The sequence below is a fragment of the Rhynchophorus ferrugineus genome, unplaced genomic scaffold (genome assembly GCF_030347505.1).
Source record: "Rhynchophorus ferrugineus isolate W39M unplaced genomic scaffold, kcgeb_rfMv2 rfM10, whole genome shotgun sequence".
Classification (NCBI taxonomy): Eukaryota; Metazoa; Arthropoda; class Insecta; order Coleoptera; family Curculionidae; genus Rhynchophorus; species Rhynchophorus ferrugineus.
The window spans coordinates 15,047,769-15,070,650 of NW_027472589.1; the positions used below are offsets into that span (position 1 = coordinate 15,047,769).

The following is a 22,882-nucleotide window of genomic DNA, read 5'->3' on the forward strand; positions in this document are numbered from 1 at the left end:
TCGATACTAGTACGTTATTCGGCGATGAAATTAAAATAAATTTACGGAAAAAAGAAATATAGCGTGAGCACAAAAACGTCGAGAACAGAGTACTCGGAACAGTTTGAAAAGACCAAAACCTTTTGAACTATCCCAGGGGTTGAAAAGTCCTGGCCTAACATATAGATGGCGCTAGTTTTATTGCATTCGCGACTTTTCCAGTTAGTACTAACCTTCGAAAGAAAGCTGTTAAAAACTCATGATATGTACTAAGAGTGACACTACTTTTATTATTTTTAAAACAATGAATTTTAAACTGCTTCTTGCTGGAAAAAAATACGGGTCAAGCAATGTAACGGCTTGAAAAGTGTTATAAGGTCTTCGCTCCATCAGAAACAACAATAGAACGTTGGTTTGATGACTTCAAACGTGGTCGTAGAGATAGGATGCTGCAGAACGCAGTGGAAGACCAAATGAGGTACTAATGATAGAAAATATTTAAATAATCCACACAATCGTTGCGTGAAATAGCTAACATCGCAAAAATATCAAAAGAACGTGTTGGTTTTATAACACATGAGTATTTCACTATGAGAAAGTTCTGTTCAAAGTGGATGCTGCGTTTGCTCGCTGTTGACCAAAAACAAGGATGGGAACTTTCGTGTCGATATGTGGATGAAACATGGATATATTACTTTACTCCATAATTAAAAGGATCGCCATGTGAGTGGACAGCAACTGATGAACCTCGCCTAAATGGCTTGAAGGAACAACAATCGGCTGGAAAGGTTTTGACCTCGGTATTTTGGGATGTTCGTGGTGTAATATCCATCTACTATTTTGAGAAAGGAAGTACTATCAACAGTCAATATTACATAGCATTATTGGAGAGTTTGAAGGCCTAAATTGCAAAGAAGCGACCGCATATGAGACAGAAAACATTTTAGTTTCATCAAGACAACGCGTTGTGTCACAAGTCAATCAAAATTATGGCAAAACTACATGAATTGAACTTCGAATTGCTCCCGCATCCACCGTATTCGCAAGATTTGGATCCCAGCGACTACTGGTTGTTCGCCGACCTCAAAAAATGCTCACCGGTAAGAAATTTCGCTCGAATGAAGAGGCTACCGCTGAAACTGAAGCCTATTTTGCGGCGCTGGATTGATATAGCGGTTCTTGATGGAGATTACATTGATGAATAAAGTCAATTTTGAACAAAAAAAGATGGGTTTCCATTGTTACGCCCGATACTTTTCAGTTCATGTGTTATATAGTCAGTCCCCTTTCACCTTCGGAACCATCCAATACTGTTAACAGTTCAGTGTTAACAGCACTGAACACTGAGCACACGATACGCTATTGTTCAATGTATTTCAGTTCATGTTTTTGGATCAACATAATTTCACACTATTTTTCTGACAAAAGTGATACATATAGCTGCATCTTTTAATAGCGGTGGCATAAGTAACCTACTTCTGAATATTTCTTTTATGTGATCAATTTTATATTATAAGAAGGTTTTTCACAGACAGAACAGTTTTTCTATTGGTGTGGTAGTTAAGACTATATTAATTTATATTTGTGATTCATGTTTCTTACACTTAAAATGCTAATCCGATAATATAAGAGTTCCTAAAATACTTATGAACGCAAATAGTGTGAAATTCCAGGTATAAATATTGGTATCGGTATCGAAATCAAAGAAATGTGGTTGACTAGCTGCAGCACAAAAAATTGTAAATATGAAAAGACAAAAAAAACTCGATCTATTGGTGCAACGTATTAGTTAAATTCGTATAGAGGCCCGCATTTTATTTCGGTTTTATTTGTAATATTTCGATTATTTTGTGTTTAGTTGTATGACGAAGTGGTTGTATGTAGTGAATTATTATTGCTAGTGGCGATTTTAAGGTATGAACATCTGTATAATTATTTATATATTGTTTTTTTTTCAAAATATGTATTTTTTATGATTTGTTACGATAATACATGTATCAGGTATATACTATATCAGAACAATGGTTTATTTAATAAATTGAATAATTTGAATAATCATCATTAACAATACTCCAACTTGTTGAAAATAGAAAGAAATCTATGTAAACTAGTGTTTTAAGGTAAAAGAAAAGATTACAATAACATTCATCTAATAAACATAAATCTTCTTTAGACTGATTTCTGGCAAACATTTGATATTATAACATTAGTTAAGTTGAATAAGAGTTTCGTTCTATTCATCAGTCGGGAATTCAGAATTGGTTATGTATGGAATTGCATAGCGGGTAAAATCTTGAAAGCTGTTTTTCAAAAAGTTAATAAACTCTGCATTCTGCATACTATGATTAAATTTAACTAATGCAGTGATGATTTTGCACTAATTTCTAGATTCTAAATCAATTCTGCTTCTGCTAAATGCTTATGCAGTTTAAACCACATGTTGTCTAAATCTCTATATCTTGTATCTTAACTTTCACTAATTTTCACTAAATTCACTAAATGCAAATACTATTCTTGGAGATCAGTTCTATCTTTAAAAAATGAGTAATATGATGATACTTCCACATCAAAGCCTGTATTATTCTCATTATTATCATTAGATATTTTATTATACTTTCGCATTATTTTGAAATTCTGCTTCTAGTGTAATCATCCAAGAACCTCAAAATCTTCTTCAGCCACATCTTACTGAGCTAACATACATCACAAATTCCAAATTCTTTCTATCTAGAAACGCGTTTATATTGTTGTTATTTCGAAAAAGGAGCCAAGTCGGTCTTCGCTCTCGGTCTAAGCTCATTGTCAAAAATCGTCGAGGGGGCAGTTCTCTACGTTCTTATTTAGTCCGTGAAAATATAATCCCAAGACGAGCAAATCGGAATTTGAGCAAAATACTTGTCAATACATCAGGCAGCGAGGTTAGCAGAATTTCTCATGGCAAGAACCTCATTGGTCATTATTCTTTTATCTCAATAGGGTTTTTGACAAAGTGTAGCGCAATGATTTAATTTTCGAGGTATTAAAGTTCGGTATTCTCAAACATCGTGTAAACCTTACACCTTCATCTTTGGAAAATTATTGTTGATTGACGTTGATTACGTTGATTCAAAGTCGAATTTGATATTTAATTTTCAACCAGAAGATAGGCTCAGTTTGATCGTATTAAACATACAACCTTCAAACTTCGAGAACAACTAAATATTAAATACAATCAAAAGGGTCTAATTTTGAACTCCATTTCGACAACCCTCTAATGAAGATCCAGCCATAACATCAATTAATCTACAAACACACTTAAATCAAATACAAATGTGGCTAATAAGATGGCGTATAAAAGCCAACGAAAGAAATTCTAGTCACATATCAATAATTGTCAATTCTCGTAAGCAGAGGATGCTAAATATATCTTGGTATGCACTTAGATCGACGCCTAACTTGGAAGAAGCACATACTCGCCAAACGGAAGCAACTTGGACTTAAGCTCTACCAAATGTATTGACTTATCAGGCGCAAATCTAGGTTATCATTAGATAGCAAGATATTATTGTATAAATCTATACTCAAGCCTATTTGGTCATATGGAATCCAACTATGAAGAACAGCTAGCAAGTCTAATATATCCATCATACAACGGTTCCAAAAGAAAGTGTTGCGTGCCATATTCGATGCTCCGTACTGTGTTTCACTTTAGAATAAGACTAATTAATTAAAATATTAGTTTATATAGAAGATCACTTAATGAAGTCATTTTCTACATGCCATGTATATATAATATGAAATTACAAATACGTGTTGCGCTCTGGGCAGATTGTGGAACTATTAAGAGTAATAAAAAAAATTTCGACATACATAAACACTCACAAAAAGATCTCTGCTTGAAACCGAAAACATTAAAATACAAAACAAAAAAAGTTAATATTTAGGAATTCATAATAATTATATTTCGGTGAATAAATTCTACTCGATGTTGATACATGCTTCTTAAAACCGAAACCATCTTAGTTTTTTAAAGCTTCCATTTAAATTCCTTTCCAGAGCCTCGTGCCGTTGACATTCTTCGGTAAGTGTTGAAAAAAATAAATCAGCAACGTTCGACTTGAAATATTACGTCATTAGGGCCGTTATTGGATTCCTCGCCGATGCATAATCACCATAAACATTGCAAGAGACGGACGAACGGATAAAAGAGCCTTAATTATCTTTGTTTTAAGTCGCCGATGAACATTTAAGGTCGTAATGGGTAACTGTTTAGACAGCGACCATGCCTGTAAAGAGTTGCCTGTTTTCGAAGCGTTTGATGGCGGTTGGAAGGTTCTTTTATCTGTATTTCCTTTTATTTAGATTTTGGTGAGAATTTACTAAACGTTAGAAACCAAAACATGTTATATTTTTGACGGGAGATTTCGTTCTTTTTTGGTTTCATCGGCTGGATAAATAAATAATGTTTAAATTGTTGTTTAGCATTAGTATTCCTGATATCTGATCTAAAATAATGCATAGGAACAAGTGCTAAAATGATATGATTGCTTCATCAACTTGCTTGTAAAATATTTGAATGTTCAATTTAAAATTCCTGTTTCTGAGATAAATTAACGAATTCCATTCAAAATTAATTATTTTATTATTAATTTGTTGCAAATAATTTACAATAACTTATGGAATTCTAATTTTTAATTGTTCTTTGAAATTTTTCGTTTAGGGAGAAATAAACAAAAATTAAATATTAATTTTTTCTCTTTTTGGAATTTAAGTATTCTCAAAAAAATATGTATACAGTGTATGGAATTACATATCTGGTAAATTAATTCCTTTAAAAAAATATTCGTTGATTTTCTGCCGTTGAATTTTGTCCATACAATGATTATTTTGGACAAATTCTTAGATTCTAAAGCTTGTTCTCGAGCTGTAAGTCGCAACTAGATTATCATGTTAAGATTCAGATTATTATCTAGATTATCACAATGGCAAGCTTCACTTAACTGTATTTTTAAACAAGAATAATCCGATGATATTTCAGGTATTTTTTCTCAAGTTTTATTCGAAAATATATTTTAAACTTTAACTTGAAATAGTATTGAATAAAAACAAATAATATTTTTTAATAAGATTTTATCGTGTACATAGCTTTACCTTACTTTTACTGAGTTATGCATTTGATTTAGTTGTTTGTTTACTTTTTATTTTATTGTTGCAACATGTGCTAACGATACCACGGTTTTATCATCACACGAGGATCCAATCACAAGAAGCATCCAACTTCATCTTTACAAAGTAGAATTGTGGTTGAAAACGTGATGAAACGTTTGATACGCAAAGCAATTGTCAAAGCAAAATGTGCCAAAGCAAATGAGACAAAATCTACTCATGTGACATTCACCCTTTGTAGTATTTGTCCCCCAGTAAAATTGAATAATTATGAACTTTCGCAAGCAGACAACGTTAAATATCTGGGAATGCGTTTTGATCGACGTTTGATATGAAAAAAATATATAGTGACAAAACGAAAACAGCTTGGGCTTAAACTAAACCAAATGTATTGGTTGATAGGGCGTAAATCTAAATTATCATTATATAACAAGGTTTTGTTGTATAAGTCAATACCTAGGCTCATTTGGGCGTATGGTATTGAACTGTGGGGTACTACTAGCAAATATAACCTAACTATCCTCCAGAGATTCCAGAATAATGTACTGCGAGTCATCGTCGATGTCCCATATTACGTCTTCAACAAACTGATTCAGGGCGATATCGCTTAGAACCCATAACAAGTGTGATTCGAAGTTTTAGTGCGAAGTACTCTGAAAGACTATTAGTGAATCCGAATACACTCACAAAACAGGTAAATGTGCACGATGACAGCGTAGTGCATAGGCTCATAGGCTCGATTGGCATTTAATAATGTCTACAGTAAGTTGGGATACACTTTTGAATAAGTTACAATACTATCTAGAATAAGTTTTAGATTACAAGTTTTATATCAGATCACTTACTGAAACGATCTTCTACATGCCAGGAAAGTTATATTATATAACGGAAATCAGATAATAATACGTATTGCCCACGGGCAGATTGGTGAAGTTCTAAGAAATTAATATAAAAAAACACTATTTGTGTGTCAAGTTTGTCCTTGCGTTTTTATCTTTTTTCACTGCTAATGTTAGTGAATTGATGTCTTGAATTGATATAATGTCCACGTATTGGGAAGACTTTAAAAAATAGTATTTAATCAATCAATCAATAAATCTGACTAGTTTAACAAATCTACCAATAATATTACTTCTGGTCATTTATTCAGATTTAGAGCTATATTGAGTACATTTTGTGTAGTTAAAGAGTATATAACAATGTTTTATACTGCATCAAATATGAATTTTATTATAAAAGGAAGTGTTGCCGAATATATTTAGTCGAAGTGATGTTCTAACTAGAAATATGTTAAAAGTGATGTGGCGTTTAAAAATGCAGCAAAGAAAAGTCTTACGAATTTTAACAATAACCTAAATCATTAAGGTTTGACTTATTATTTACTAAGAGTAGCCAAACATCTTAAAGCCTTGGGACAGACAAACAAGTAAGAAAATTGACACCTTTACCAATTATATACAGGAACATTGACAGAGATTATCTAACTGAGTTGCGGCCTCTAGGATATGAAAGAAGATACAGAGGATATATAATATAATCATAATTAATGTTAAATTTAAAATTAAGTTTATATGCCAAGTCTTGTAGATTATATTTCAGTGTATTGTACGCTTTGCTCTGCGATGGTTAAAACAAGCAATCACAGAAATATGTGAAAACAGATGATTCGTTTAATGATTCACCAGCGACGATATTCAAGGAAATGTTCATGTGCACAAAGCATCGTAAAACATTATCGGTGAGAAATAATAGGGGGCGAAATCCAAAGTTAAGTGACAGAGAACGACAAACATTAAAAAGGATTGTGGTCAAACAACATAATACTACTGTGGCAAAAGTCACAGCAGAACTTAACGCTTACTTGAGTAATACTGTTCCGACAGGAACAGTACGGCGATAGCTTCATAAAGCTAACATTCATGGAAGCGTTGCGAGAAACCCTTAATAACGGAAGCCATAAAACCCAGACATTTTTGGATTGGAAGAATGTGGTTTGATCCGATGAATCTTCGTTTATATTGTTTCCTAAAAACGACCAAACGTTCAAGCATATTTGAGGTTCCATTAGGATTTTAGTGGAAATATCCTTGTATTCAGCTGGTCCTCTCATTCACATCACTAGTCGCACTATTGCTAATTAATATCTTGATATCCCCTTTTTGCTAAACACGGCATATTCCACGATAACAGTGCCTTTACAGGCAGTCTATACAGACAGCAAAGAAGGTTGACCATACCTCAACATAATTGAGCCATTATAGGGAGGTTTGAGAATCTGCAACATCTTTGACACAATTGACAGGTATTTTCGTACAACAATGGGAACATTCCATTAGAAACTATTCAGATACTTATTAATAAATAGCCCTCGTAGTTATATATGGAAGTAGTGGTAAAAATCGTTATTATTTACACTATATGTTATTTTTAGAACTTCAAAGAATAAATATAAATAGATTCATTATGATCATGTTTATTAACGTTTAAATATTAATGATCTGTTTCCTTTTTAGGTCATTTTAATCATGTTAAACCATTTCATCGATAAGTATCACCATATTTTCAAACCAGCTCAAAACAATGCCCTGTAACATCGCCATCGAAATGAAAATATGATGTTCCTCGGTTGATTTGAGTTGCAGATTGAAGTTTTATCGTCCGTAGGGCAATTACAATCGGGAGAGAGCGATTCATTAATTAGCATAAAAGCGCCGCAAATACGGCCTTCGTCGGCAGCCCGGCATCAAGACGAGCGTTTATCGTACCATAAAACGGTCCGGGCGTCCGCCACGGCCACACACTCCATAAATTCGACCGAGCGCTCGCCAGCATATTCGGTCGTTAAACCAGATCGTATTTATAACCGGCAGCTGTAAACACGGATCGGGCCTAAGTCAAATAATGTCACAACGGGAAGATTAACGAGGAGTCGCTGGCGGAACGGGGATACTTACGGTTCTTGGTGCCTCGCTCGCTTCTGATTAAGACCTCGTGGTCGTCCTCCTCCCAGACCTCGCCCTCGGCCACGGCGACAGCCAAGAATACGGCTAACGTAGTCAGCAATAGCCACTTCATCTGGAACACAAAGAGGACGATGTTAAAAAAGGTGCTGGGATGACTCAGGTCGAACGAACGCGGCAAGAAGTCGAATAAAACGACTATATTTATCTTTCGTCTTCGTAAATAACCATTAGTACCCGTCATTTAATGATTTTAAACACATGGGATATATGAAATGTGTAAAAAGTTGTTGGCGATCAAACAGTTGACGTTCGTCAATCAGTTCTTATTTGGTTATAACAAAAACATTATGTTAGATATAAAATAGAGCAAATGAGACATAAAATCCAGCAACTGTACTAGATACTCGGAAGATATTCTCAGCTTGACCTAAAATCAAAGAGATTGGTTTATCAGTCAATCATAAATCCTATTTGGAGTCACGGGGTTCAAATATGGAGTTGCACTAAGACTTAAACCAACTAATAATCCAACACACCCAAAACAAAGTTCTACGTTTGATTACCAATGCTTACGTAATCAACGAATAGCTGCACGATGACCTCGAAATCAATTGGATACACGACGTAATCCAAGGCTCCACCTTAAGGCATGAAATAAGGTTACTATGTTAGATCATAGCAATGTGGAAGCAATATGTTAGAGCTACTGGACAACACGCAGGAAATCAGAAGCTTTATCTTTAAGTAGTTTAGTTTTTTTTTATTTGAGAAATATACAATGACGTATTAGTCCCGTACTCGCTTTGCTTGTTTGTTGATGAAAGTTCAACAGAACAGTAGTAATTAATTCATTTGTAAATTGTAGGCGATAACTTCGGAAAGGTACAAAACAACCAGTAATAATAACAACTCATATTTAGAATTATAATAAAGTACATTAACAAACAGTTTGGCGACTGTACCAAAACTACTATGAACGACTGCTTAAAAAACTGTGGGCGGTTTTGGGGATGGTTAAAACACGGAACAGCCCTCTCTTGTTCCGATCTATAAACGACCCGGTATGAATCCATTTTTCTAAAAACTAATGTGACAATAGCCAGTAAATAATTTATATAGTGCTCGCCAATATACCGAATTTCCTACAAAATTAAAATAGTACTAATCATATCTAATGTAAGATGTAATTAATAGAAAAAAACTACAAAAACATATTTTAAATTAAACAAGATGCCAAGATGATTAAATTAAAATTATATTTCGAATAGATCCTTCAATAGTAAAGTAAAATTAAGAATGTGTTGAAAAAAAGCCTATTTACCTAATGTACACCAATGATATTCCTGATTTGCAGAATACAAAAGCTACTTTTGCTGATCAAACCATAATGTTTGTGGGCAAAAATCGTGAGGAACAAAATTGTCATGAACAAAAAACGTCCTTCTCAGAATAAGTCATATTTAAGTGCCATATGCTAACACAGAAAAATATTTAGGAATAATGTTGAACGATAAAATGAAATCATGTAAAGAGAAATGAAGAAAACTTTATTTTAACTGTACAAGAATGTATTGGCTATTTGAAAGAAATTCTGCTCTGTTAAAAAACAACAAAATAGTGATGTATAAACAGATACTTAAGTTCATATGGACATAATGCCATCCAGATATAGGATTGTATCAAGAAAATCAATTTGTATATAATTCAAAGCTTTTGGAATAATGTATTGAGGAGTGCTTTTAATGCCCCATGCTGTCCTAGAACTAGTGATTTTCATAGAGTCTTGGAAATCAACTACCAAATACTCCTTCACCATGTCAGTGTCGACGAAGACGGCAAGACTACTCAAGAGGACTAAGCGTTTTGAGTTGGTTTAGTGATATGTACACGTGTATGAGTAAAGTGATATTAGTGTAAACAAGTTTATCGAAGTAAGAAATTTTGATGCCAAAGCCTTCAGTTTTTTTATTGTAGTAATTGTCCTCACCGAGAATCGAACTCGCGACCTCCGTTTGGGGGCTAAATTAGCGGTTAATAACAGTTGTACACACATGGTGAGTGTCAAAATAATGTAAAAATCAGATTTTAGTAAAGACATTTATCGAAAGAATGGGATATAAAAACCAAGATATAGTTCATATATTAGAAAAAAACCATATGGAATTTCAGAATTATATTGAATGAGAAAATATATTTCAATAAACTTGCATTCTTCTTACTAAGGTAATAATAATACTGATGCTTTCAATTGTTATCACTAATTCATAATTTTGAACTGTTGTTGTGCTTGTTAATAAATAATATTTGATAACTCCATAAATCCATTTGATTTGGACACCATGGTGCAGTTCTTCGTTGGGTATGTATAGGTAATTAATCGAAGAACTTTGTTTTGGCAGCTTTGGATTACTAATCGGTTTAATATTTTAGTGCCACCTCATATTTGAGCTCCATAAGTCCAAACAGGATTTATAATTGACTTATAAACCAATATAGTTGATTTTAGGTAAAGTTGGGAATATCTTCCGACTCACCGGTACAGTTCTTTGATTTTGATCTGTTCTGCTTATTGTCTAACATGATCTTAAAAGCCTAATTTAACGAATTTTTATATAATTATATAACTTAACTCATTACTTGTCTTTCCTATTTTATTTAGTTATATTTTTTAATAATAATAAAAATAAAAAATATAATATAATGATTCCATCAAGTAAATTATGAAAATGTTACCTCATGATAGATTCTTTATTATCCATATATCTAGAAAAAAGTTTTAACGATAAGTGATAGAACATGTGCTTGTGATCTGTTTAATAAATAAAACAGATAAAGGATCTTTAAATAGCTATCGGATACCCGGAACCTCTTCAATAGACCAGCTGGCTGCCTAAATTGTGGGTCATTAAAACCCTCGTAGGGGATTCAAAATAAAAACACTTGGACTCCTTTTATGTGATTTCTTGTCGCTCTATTGGGTGATGTAGTAATAGAAGTCGTTTCTATTTACAAATTTCAGATCTAATAAAAACGCTTTTAAAGCCTTAAATTCTTTATGAGGATTATGTGTTTTTATATACATATATATATACATATATATATACATATATATATATATATATATATATATATAATTATTAATGAATTATTGTGGCACTTATCTGCCATCTAGAATTCAATTAAATAGTATATTTTTATGACTTTATTTCAAAAAAAAATGGTGAACTTATTTTAAGATTTCTTTGATGTATACATAATTACAGTTTTAAATTCTTTATAAGGATATATATATATATATATATATATATATATATATATATATATATATATATATATATATATATATATATATATATATATATATATATAAATTATTAATGAATTATTTTGGCACTTATCTGCTATCTAGAATTCAAATAAAATAGTATATTTTTATGAACTTATTTCAAAAAGAATTTGTGAACTTATTTTAAGATTTCTTTGATGTGTATATAATTACAGTTTTGGAGCTCGCTGTAGTTTAGCTCCATTTATCTGGTTAATTTATAAATAATAAATTTAACTAATCTTAAACAATTAGGCATTTTTTGGATCTAGAGATCGATCGGTCAGGACTATCTAAATTATAAAGCAAAAAAAAATCAGTGTATATTGCCCATTCTTTTTCTGTCATACTACAAATGAGTCTATACAGTTTAAAGAAATATTTTGTTCTAAGAGAAGAGAAGAAGATAATCTTGATCTTGCTTGTATCTAAGTTGGTTGAAAGTTCTATTCAACTCGTTGCATGATATCGTAGTTAATATGTTCTATCTATATATATATATATATATATATATATATATATATATATATATATATATATATATATATATATATATATATTATCTCAATTTACAATTTACAATTAATTTTTTACTGCATTTCTATATATATAAAACTTATACTATAAAACTATAGTCAGTGTGTAAACACACTAAAGGTACCTTAAATAAAAAGTAGGAATATTTTCCTTGAAATCAAATGAAACCTGTTAACTAGCAATACTAGAAGTCGTTTTCTTCTTGTTGTTGAAATAATATGTTATTAACGAACGACCGAATTATAAACTCAGAATCGTCATGTATCGTATGACTATACAATAAGTACTGAAGTATCGTAAATCGCAATTCTTCTCATAACTGTAGATTATACTGAAGATCATAAAAATATAAGTTATTTATATACGTAAGTTTCGAACATGGGAAATTATGTTGTTTTCTCTTGATCTGTTACTTTGTTTAAGTAAAAAAAGAGGTGTCTATCATAAGAACTAAAGCCTAATAACAAAAATGTATCATAAATAGAATTATATAATTTCATTATAAACGTGCATCTAATTATGATTTAAAAAATTAAAAACCCTTTTAAAAATATAAGAAATGCTCCTTTTACTGTCGTCTCCTTTAAATTGCTCTTTAAACTTCCAAATGCTCTTTTTGAACTAAATCATCAGTATATATATTTTACTATTGCCATGAAATTGAAATATACGTTATTTTATATATGTAAGTTTCGAACCTGGGAAATTATGTTGTTTTCTCTTGAGCTGTTACTTTGTTTAAGTAAAAAAGAGGTGTCTATCATAAGAACTAAAGCCTAATAACAAAAATGTATCATAAATAGAATTATATAATTTCATTATAAACATGCATCCAATTATAATTTAAAAAATTAAAAACCCTTTTAAAAATATAAGGAATGCTCCTTTTACTGTCGTCTCCTTTAAATTGCTCTTTAAACTTCCAAATGCTCTTTTTGAACTAAATCATCAGTATATATATTTTACTATTGCCATGAAATTGAAATATACGTTATTTTATATATGTAAGTTTCGAACCTGGGAAATTATGTTGTTTTCTCTTGAGCTGTTACTTTGTTTAAGTAAAAAAAGAGGTGTCTATCATAAGAAGTAAAACCTAATAACAAAAATGTATCATAAATAGAATTACATAATTTCATTATAAACATGCATCCAATTAGGACTAAAAAAATTAAAAACCCGTTTAAAAATATAAAAAATGCTCCTTTTACTGTCGTCTCCTTTAAATTGCTCTTTAAACTTCCAAATGCTCTTTTTAAACTAAATCATCAGTATATATATTTTACTATTGCCATGAAATTGAAATATACGTTATTTTATATATGTAAGTTTCGAACCTGAGAAATTATGTTGTTTTCTCTTGAGCTGTTATTTTGTTTAAGTAAAGACTATGTGTACCATAAGAATTAAAGTATCACTACTGTTAAATTAACTAGTAACACAAATTTATCAAGGATTGAATTATATAACTGCATACGATATAGTTTTTTTTAATAGAAACTTGTATCCAATTAGGATTTAAATCCATAAAACACAGTTTAAGTTTTTTTTAAAAGGACGCAAAAGCTCTGATTTCCAGCTACTAATGAAAACTATTTGAACCATCCCTTAAAAGAGTTACTAGAGGGAACCACCCTCATAAATATAAACATCAAAAAAAAAGAAGGCGTATAAATGAAACGCTGATTAATTAAAGGGCGAAGCCAAGAGACACTTTGCCATGACGATCCATCAGATAAAAATCACCGTAATTAAAAATCGACTGGGCTGGAAATCTGGGCTGTGCGGTGGGGTGGGACGGGCTACGGGCGGCGACGAGGTGATGATGATAATCCAGCCGTCGGTCCCCGAGCAGGTCGGAAACTTTTTAATTAACGAGGTAACGGTGGGGCGTGACCGGGGCGTACCGATAACGATAATAATAATAATAAAAACCACCCCCGTGGAGGAATTATTTATAACGTCTGGTGGTTTTTTTCGGTCCCCGTGCAATATTTTGAAATAGACCGCGTTCCCATTGAGATACGGCGGTTTTGAGGTTGTAAATAGTCCTGATCGATTCCCGATGGTGTTGGTCTGGTTCTTTTTTCCGTTCGGGCGAATTTAGTTTATTTCCCCCGGGGATCATTGATGGAATATTTAGTGAATTTGGTCATCTATAATATTAAAGTAGACAGGAAACGTCATATATATTAGAGTGTTTCATAAGTTCGTGGAGCATCGTCATCTAGTCAACTCCTCCTTCAACACCAATTTTCGACATCGTTTTAATATTCCATTTCTCATTCACACGAACATAACCAAACCGTCGGGACTAAACTAAATTTAACTTTAAAATTTTAAATACGCAACAAACTGGATGCTCAACGAGTGTCATCACAAACAATGCAACAAAAACACACAAACACAAGTTGGTCGTTCGCTAGTCGGTAGGCTTAATGCGGAAGACCATGGTTCGGAGCCCACGTTAAACAGTAACAGGTCAATTGTAAAGTCCCCGGCCTGGCACATAGATGGCACTACTAGATTTAAATCCATATGTTTTTTAATTATCTCTAAGCCTCAAAGAATGCGTGTATAAATTTGACAGCTCTCGGATCATCAGTTTGTGAATTATAGCATTTTGAGTGAAGCAACTTTTGTTATTATAAAATAATTGATAAAAAAGAATTTCGCCTGTTGATAAAATATTGCTTTTTGAAGCGAAAAAATAAAGTTCAAGCAAAAACTTTTTCGGATACTGCCCCAGGAAAATCAACCATCAAGGATTGGTATACTAAGTTTAGACGTGGTGAAATGAGCACCAAAGACGGCAAACGCAGTGGACGCCCAACAGAAGTTGTTACTGACGAAAACATTTAAAAAATCCAAAAAATGATTTTGAAGGACCGTAAAGTGAAACTGAATGAAATAGCAGACACTCTAAAGATATCAAATGAACGTTGATACGTACGTCATATCATTCACGAATATTTGGATATGAGAAAGCTCTGTGCAAAGTGGGTGCCGCGTGAGCTCACTTTTGATCAAAAACAAGCGTAATAAACCCGAGTTTTTGCGTCGATATGTGACAATGGAAGAAACGTGGCTCCATCATTTCACTTCAAAGTCCAATCGACAGTTATCCGAATGAAGTGCATATTATGAACCCGCTCCAAAGCGTGGGAACACGCAACACTAGGCTGGCAAGGTTATGGCGTCTGTATTTTGGAATGCACATAGAATAGTTTTCATTGACTACCTTGAAATAGGAATGAACATCAACAGCGACTATTACATAGCGTTATTAGATCGTTTGAAGGACGAAATCGCCGAAAAACAGCTGCATTTGAAGAAAGAGAAAGTGCTGTTTCACCAAGACAATGCACCGTGTCACAAGCTATGTGATCAACAACGTCAAAATCCATGAATTGGGTTTCGAATTGCTTCGTTATCCACCGTATTCCCTAGATCTGGCCCCCTAGCGACTATTATCTGTTCTCAGATCTCAAAAGAGTGTTCGCTGGGAAGAAATATTCTTCGAATGAAGAGGTGATCGCCGAAACTGAGGCCTATTTTGAAGCAAAGGACAAATCGTACTACAAAAATGGTATCGAAAAGTTGTAGGGTCGCTATAATCAGTGTATCACCCTTGAAGGGAATTATGTTGAATAAAAAAACCTAATTTTGCCAAAAAAATGTGTTTTACTATGGTAGGCCGGGGACTTTTCACTTGACCTGTTAGGTATAGTCGAAGCAAACCTCTACTTGGTGATGAGTATGCTTTAAACTATAGAAACGTTAATTTTAAAGTCATCAATTAAATTTTTAAACATTTTGTATCTACCAACAATTGTGGTACTACAAAATAGATGATTGTTTTAGAGCAAAATTAAAGTTTAGGAATAATTACTGAAAAATAAAACAATACAAATGTTTAGTGATTCTGCCAATAAACTTACAAGGGATGTACAATAAAACATGAACACATATTTACATATTTCCACCATTAGCTTGTAAAACAGTTCCAATTCTTCACGGAATAGATTTGTGTAATGTCTGAATAGTTCTATTTTTGTACCAAAACATCCGCCAATTGTTTAAACGATGTTGGAGATGGAAATCTACTCCTCCCTTCTGCGCAAAACACTTCCCATAACGGTTTAATTGCGTTGAGGTCTGACGATTGCAATAGCTAAAGAAGTTGTTTGATGATATTTTAATGCTTCTGAAACTAAAACTGAACCTTTTTGGCTGTATTTATGGGTGCATTATCATCTTGGATTATAGCAGTGTTTGGCAGCAATATGCTGCTTATAGTAAGAATTTTAGCATTGAGGATGTTTTAATACTCATTCACAACAATTCGGCTAGGGATGTCAATTAGACTACGAGATGAGTACCACGATATTGCCGCCCAAATCATGACGAAACCTTCCCCATGCTTAACTATGGAGAGCAGAGAAGATATAAACCCATTTTGAGGAAACAATATAAACGATAATTCGTCGAACTATACCACATTCTTCCAATCATCAAGCGTTTAGTTTTATGATTGTTGTACCACTTATTTCGCAGCTTAACGTTACTTTCCGTTATAGATGGTTTCGTAATCGTAGACCTTCCATGGATGTTAGCTTTGTGGAGCTCTTATCGTACTATTTTTGTCGAAACAGACTTATTCATGTGAGTGTTAAGTTTGCAGAGCAACAATGATTTATATGATATTATTCAGGATCTGAATAATCATATTATTTACATTAAGTGGATTTTAAATATGATCAGAAGGACGAGGTAATTTGTAATTAGCAACAGACAATAATTTGGTAATTTACTATTGTTTACAATAAAGTCTTTATTTCCTAGACGATATATATCATACAAGTGAAAGTTCTTATTCTTTATACCTGTAATAATTCCTATCTATAATTTAGTAATCTCCCGTCGTGACCTAACATTATCCACTAACTGCTTATCTCTGAGTTTGCGAGAAGTTTGATTGCTTTTAACTGGAATATATGTTAACTGAAAATTGTATTTGTTGACATTGTGTTACATAAATTGTCACGGTTTGACAAAATATGTTTCCATTTGTTTGATAAAATAATGCACAAAAGTGCAATTCATAATAGCATAGTTTTTGTGGCATTAAAAATGTTGTTCTTGAAGAAATTATTTCTGAAAATATTTTATGCTAAAAATCATGTAGATGCTCATAGGAAATATGTTGTATCTAAACCAGTCGTAGATTTACTTTTAATATTACGTAGAAACGTGAAAAGGATATACAAAATCACTAAACATTGATTAATAAATAAAAATCAATTACTTTGAAGCCAACAATGTAAGGGAAACCCAAAGTGGATGCCCGATGAATTGAAGCCAAAGCATTAAGAACAATATTCAATAGAGCGTCTCCGGATTCCTAAAGTCATTAGAATAGCTCCAAAAGGCAGAGGGAATTGGGCGTTACGTCAATTGCAATTGAGAGATAGAGATTGTATTGTACTATTATCGGTGATAACACCAGGATAAACTAAGAAATATAATAAAATAAAATAAATAGAAACATAAAAAATTGTTGGCAGCATTGTAATGTTATGTGTCGGCTACAAAAAAAAACGAAGATGTAGAATTGGAGGTATTCTTAAACAAGGGTTCATATCAATCATCAGAGAAACTTGCAAAATTAATAAATGTTGTTCAATAAATTTTATCCGGATTGTTTTCGACATTTCCGAATTTTTAAAAGCTACAAAAATTTACTTTTATATAGCAGAAGATTGTATAGTGAAAGGCACGGGCTTCAAAATAATTAGTTGGTAGTTGTTAAAATAATACTGTAAATAGATAAATAGGTTTAGGTGTATATTAAACTAAATTGTGTGTATACAGTAGAATATAAAATACGTGTAGTAGTTATTACAATGAATATTTTGAACATATTTTATTTTTAAATGTTTTTTTGCGTCAAAAATCTAAGTTTGATTATTTTTTAATTTATTTTTTGAGGTCGGTTCCATTTTTTTGTTGAAAATATTTTATTTTTCTCTTTTTGGTGTTAGATATTTATTCAATAAATTAGGCAGTTATTTAATTTAATATTACAATGGGTAGGCTAAATAAATGTGCGCCCGTATGAGGAAAAATAGCGAAAATTTTAAAAAGCAAACTGAGTGGCTTTTGCACTGAACCACTTCTGATTTTCCGTCACATCAGTTCAGCAATAACATTATACACAAATATTTGATTGTTTTAGATAAAATATATGTGAAAATTTTGTACGTGCCCGTGAAATTGTACGTGAGCGTTTCCCTCGACTTCCCCCCTTCCCCAATCATATCATGACTTGACCACCGGAAGTGTAGTCTTTCAAATAAAAAAAGAATTCGGCGAACATACATTAAATATATATATATATATATATATATATATATATATATATATATATATATATATATATATATATATATATATATATATATATATATATATATATATATATATATATATATACCTCCTCCTATTTCTAAATCGGTTAATAAGTTTTATACGTCCAATTTTTTATTATTAAAGGTACAAGAATCTCAATTCTTGCTACCGTATGATAATCCACTATTACCCAACCGCATACTTTAACATTCTGCGGTGGAAAAGTGGCAAAATAAAACAGCCAAAAAGGAGCAGAGGAGGTCGGACGGGGACCGGGATGATCGAGGAAAGTAATAGCGGAGGGAATCGTCTTCGTATCCCCGACATGTTCCTAAGGATTTTCCTAGATATCGACGCGAGATTTTAATTAAAACTTTTCCTGTTTCTTTGCGATAGTGCGTGATGGAGCCACGATGAGATTTCCCGCTATATTGTGTTAGGAATGGAAGGGGTCCATTCGATTTGGACGTCGGAGAAATCGTCTGTGAAATCTAATTAGCGCCATTTCGGTCTTTTGTACCTTTTTTTCTTTAACTCCGCTGTGATTGGTACTTTCTGTTCTTTTAAACCTTACTGACTACAATTTCTGATTAGTATAACGTTTTTTTATGTCATTCTCAACGTTTCGTTTATTGAAGCTGTTGCGACGAAATTTTTAATTATTTATATTTAGGGCAGTCGTAGAAATTTTCGTCGTTGTTAATTGTAGATTTTTTTCCATTGTATAGATTAGGAGTCTAATCCATTAGCCCTTTAACTGATTTTCGCACTTTGAACTTAACTTAATATTTATAACATGGGAAAAGAATTATGACTTGAGACAAAATATAACATCGTATTGTGTCGATCTTCTGTTGAAACTATGCGAACCAAGAAGGGCACCGAGTAGACAGAATAGACGTGTCCAACAAAAAGAGTATCCCATCGGCTCATTGTCCAATGTTTAGGATAATGGGGGTTCGAGAACCAAGGCTGGACGAAACGAAGTTAGACCTGGTAGAGGACTCGTTATGGTGCCTATAACCATAAATATCAAGAAGGCCCCAATCGTATGTCGTATCGTCCATTTATTTCACAACCATCTTAATCAGTTTCTTAAAAATTTAGATGATGTAATGAAGGGGAAGGATTTCATCAGGACCTAAGCAATATTAACATGATGGATGATTGTTATTGGTCACTGTACAGAGAACAATGTAATGCATATCATGGAAAAGCTTTGTAATTGAGAAAAGGCGAATGAATTACAGAGAAATAGAATAATACACAAAATAGAAGACAGCGGAACATTCTAAGGATAATTTTCATATACCTAGTTTTCCTCAATTTATGAGATATATTATCGATAATATATTGTAAGGGAATTGTCGGTGATTAGAAAAATCAATATTTAATACCATTTTAGCATCCAAAAATATATAAGATTTATGGTCCATTGGTCTATCCAAAAGTCTTTATGGTCATTTTCTTATTATTCTGTGGAATTGGTAATTGTTTACGTTATAGACGGTTTTATAATCTTCTCTTTTGTTATATAAATTCGGAAATACGTATGCAATACAACTTCATTGCAAATAACACTATAAAGCCTCTACACTAACACTAAAAAGATTCCTTGAATTTCTATTTATCGTTACGAACAAGTGTTGATCATTTATCTATAATTAAAATTGTGATACTTAATGTTTCGGTGATATTATTTGTTATAAGGGTACTTGAATATGTATAAAAATAATTCAGCCTTAAAGACTAATGTTTGTATTCAACTAAGTTCTGATCTTGAATTGCGAATGGTTTCCTTCGAACTGTGCAAATAAATGGAAAATATTTTCTTACTCTAAAAATTAAACCTGCAGTACCTTAGTAGATAGGATGATAGAATATTAGGCCGCTAGAACTATGAATACTAAACCGTAACTTAATCTTATTTAAATCATACTGTTTATTACGTAACGAACGTATTTAACAATATTCGGTACATAAGCTGGTAATATTTTCCAAATATTCGATTCAATTAAATTTTAAAATGCGTACGTAGGTATTATTGCATAGTATGTGTTACTATAAAAGTTCTACTATTTTAATGAAAAAACATAGATAGCTACCAATTTTACAGTTTCATTAATAACAAAATACTTATTGTTAAACAATTGATTGCATCAAATAAAAATGAGTATATTCTGACAATCATATCTGTTATTTAATTTCGTATAAAATATTATATGGTAGTACAAATGAAACCCAGTTACGTTTTTAAAACAAATAATTACAGGCTATCAAAATTAGATTACGTGCAACAATCACATGTGAAAGAGATCCTTGTTGAAGCCTGGATACGCTTCAGAATTTGGCTGAGTACTCCAATCTGGTTAAACCATTGATTTGGCTCTAAAAACTAATCTGGTTACTATTAAGCTATAAAACTGACCTTAGAGTATCCAGTTACGATGATGACAGTAAACGTTGGAACTTACACATTTTTAGTAACTCGGAAAATTTTGAAAGGGATTGGAAGTTAGTTTGTCTCCAACCCATTATAATAAGAAATTATTAAGTAAGATTAAAATTAAAATATGGAAAATCACAGCCTCTGAATGTTGTTGAGATGTTGCTAATAAATTAGTTAAAGTTTTAAGAGAATCTGACAACCTAAAACGCCCGAAAAAATATATGATAGAAACGATATGATAAAGATACTGTGACGGGCTCAAAAATCATAAATTATTCTAGGGATGAGTTCGCGGGCGAGTCAGACCGCACGGAAACGTAGATACCTATGAATATTCTATGAGTTTGGGGGCCGAAATGATATAATCAAAGCCAAAATGTTCTTGCATAATTGATGGGAAATTAGTTGGATAAGAATTGGAATCATTTCCCCCCAGTGAACACATCATATATTACGCTAAATTATCATATTTTATCGTTATAAATTACTACAATATTCATAAGTTTTCTTCAAAAGGAAATTATACGGTTAAGTGTTTGAAAAATTGAAATGGGAAAAGTAGAGGGGAAAAATTGACCGTGGTTATATGAATTAGATCAAAGATTCGTTTAGACATAACCTGATTCAACGACAAATGTATTTGAAGACTGACTTTGACTGTTTGTTTTAAAATATTATAACTATCGTTCCATCATTTTGAAAAATATCTATCGTTCTCTTAATTATAAAATATCCGTTGCTCTTACTAATTTTTTCTGTTATACATGTTGTTACACACTTTATTTATTTCTGTTCACTTTTATTGTTGGGAACTATCGACTGAAAACAGTCGAAAAGGTCGATGGTCAAAAAACCAGCGACTGAAAATAGTAATTACTATATTCAAATGCATGGTTCGCTGTTTTTTTTTTTTCATTCGTGATGTCTGACGAACATGTACGAATTCTTTTCTGTATAAATTATGAGAGTGGAAAGGACGGAGATGATTGCTTGGAGCTGTTAATTTTAGATGTGCTTATATTTTCCAACGGTAGTAAAGCGAGACGGAGATGTACATATTCCTTCACGCACTAACTTTAAAAAAGAAAAGGAAAAAAATAATTAATGAATACTATTAACATGCAAATTATAATTTCATTTTAAACGAGGTAGAATTACTTGTATATTTGAATGTTCTGTAGATTTGTTAAAAGGAATGGTATTTTCAATGGAATGGAATAATAACCCACAAATGTTTTATCGTATTTTAGTATGTTAACTGCTATTATTAAATAATATACTATAATAAATATAGACAATAACATAGAACTCAAACAAAACCTAAAACTCAAGATGTACAATGACCATAAATACTAAATAAAAATTAAACATATACCTAATCATAGAAAAAAACTAATCTATGACACAACTAAAAATGATCGCACAATAACTGCTAGAGCTTTTTTAAATATAGTAAATGCTTTATTTATTATTGAACGGTAATATTTTTTCACAAAAATCGAGAGACTAATTGGAATATTACCTATTATTATCATAAAAACAGTCCAAATTATTTTACTATTTATCGTTCACAATTTTAATCTTTGCTGTATTACATTAACAATCTTGAAAAATATCATTCCAAAATACTGCTATATTAATATACAATATATAGTTATTTACAAGCTACTACGTTGTTTACGCGGCTAGAACGATAGAACCAGAACGTTAAAAATCAGTCGAATGAAACTAGTAGAACCAAAAAAAGTAACTAAAAGTATACGACTGAAAACAGTCGACTAAAACAGTCACTGGTAAAAAGTAGTAAAATCAGTCGAGCCAAAAATAGCGACTGAAACAGTCGATAGTAAAAAGTAGTTAATTACTAAAGAGTCGATAGTCGTTTTCAGTCGATAGTTCCCAACGCTATTTACTAGGTATATCCGCAATTACTTACCGATTTTTGTTTCAATTGATGTCGCTAGCTATATTATGCAATGTTTTAATCTTATACATATGTCATGTTTTACTGACTTTAATCTCAAGACTACACAAGATATGTTCCGTCAAAAGAAAAGCGTTCTAGATTTATAA

General features: G+C 32.0%; 1 protein-coding gene across 4 annotated transcripts in view; it reads right to left on the reverse strand.

Annotated features, from left to right (window-relative positions):
- Positions 1-22,882, reverse strand: part of miple1 (midkine and pleiotrophin 1) — a 210,927-nt gene that overhangs the window by 103,640 nt on the left and 84,405 nt on the right. For all 4 annotated transcript variants that reach the window (XR_013007535.1, XM_076416670.1, XM_076416668.1 and 1 more), the window contains exon 2: positions 8,079-8,199. Coding sequence is in view for 3 of the 4 variants with exons in the window: in XM_076416670.1 (XP_076272785.1) it covers positions 8,079-8,199 (121 nt within the window). In the remaining variant the exon portion in view is untranslated. The remainder of the gene's footprint in view (positions 1-8,078; positions 8,200-22,882) is intronic.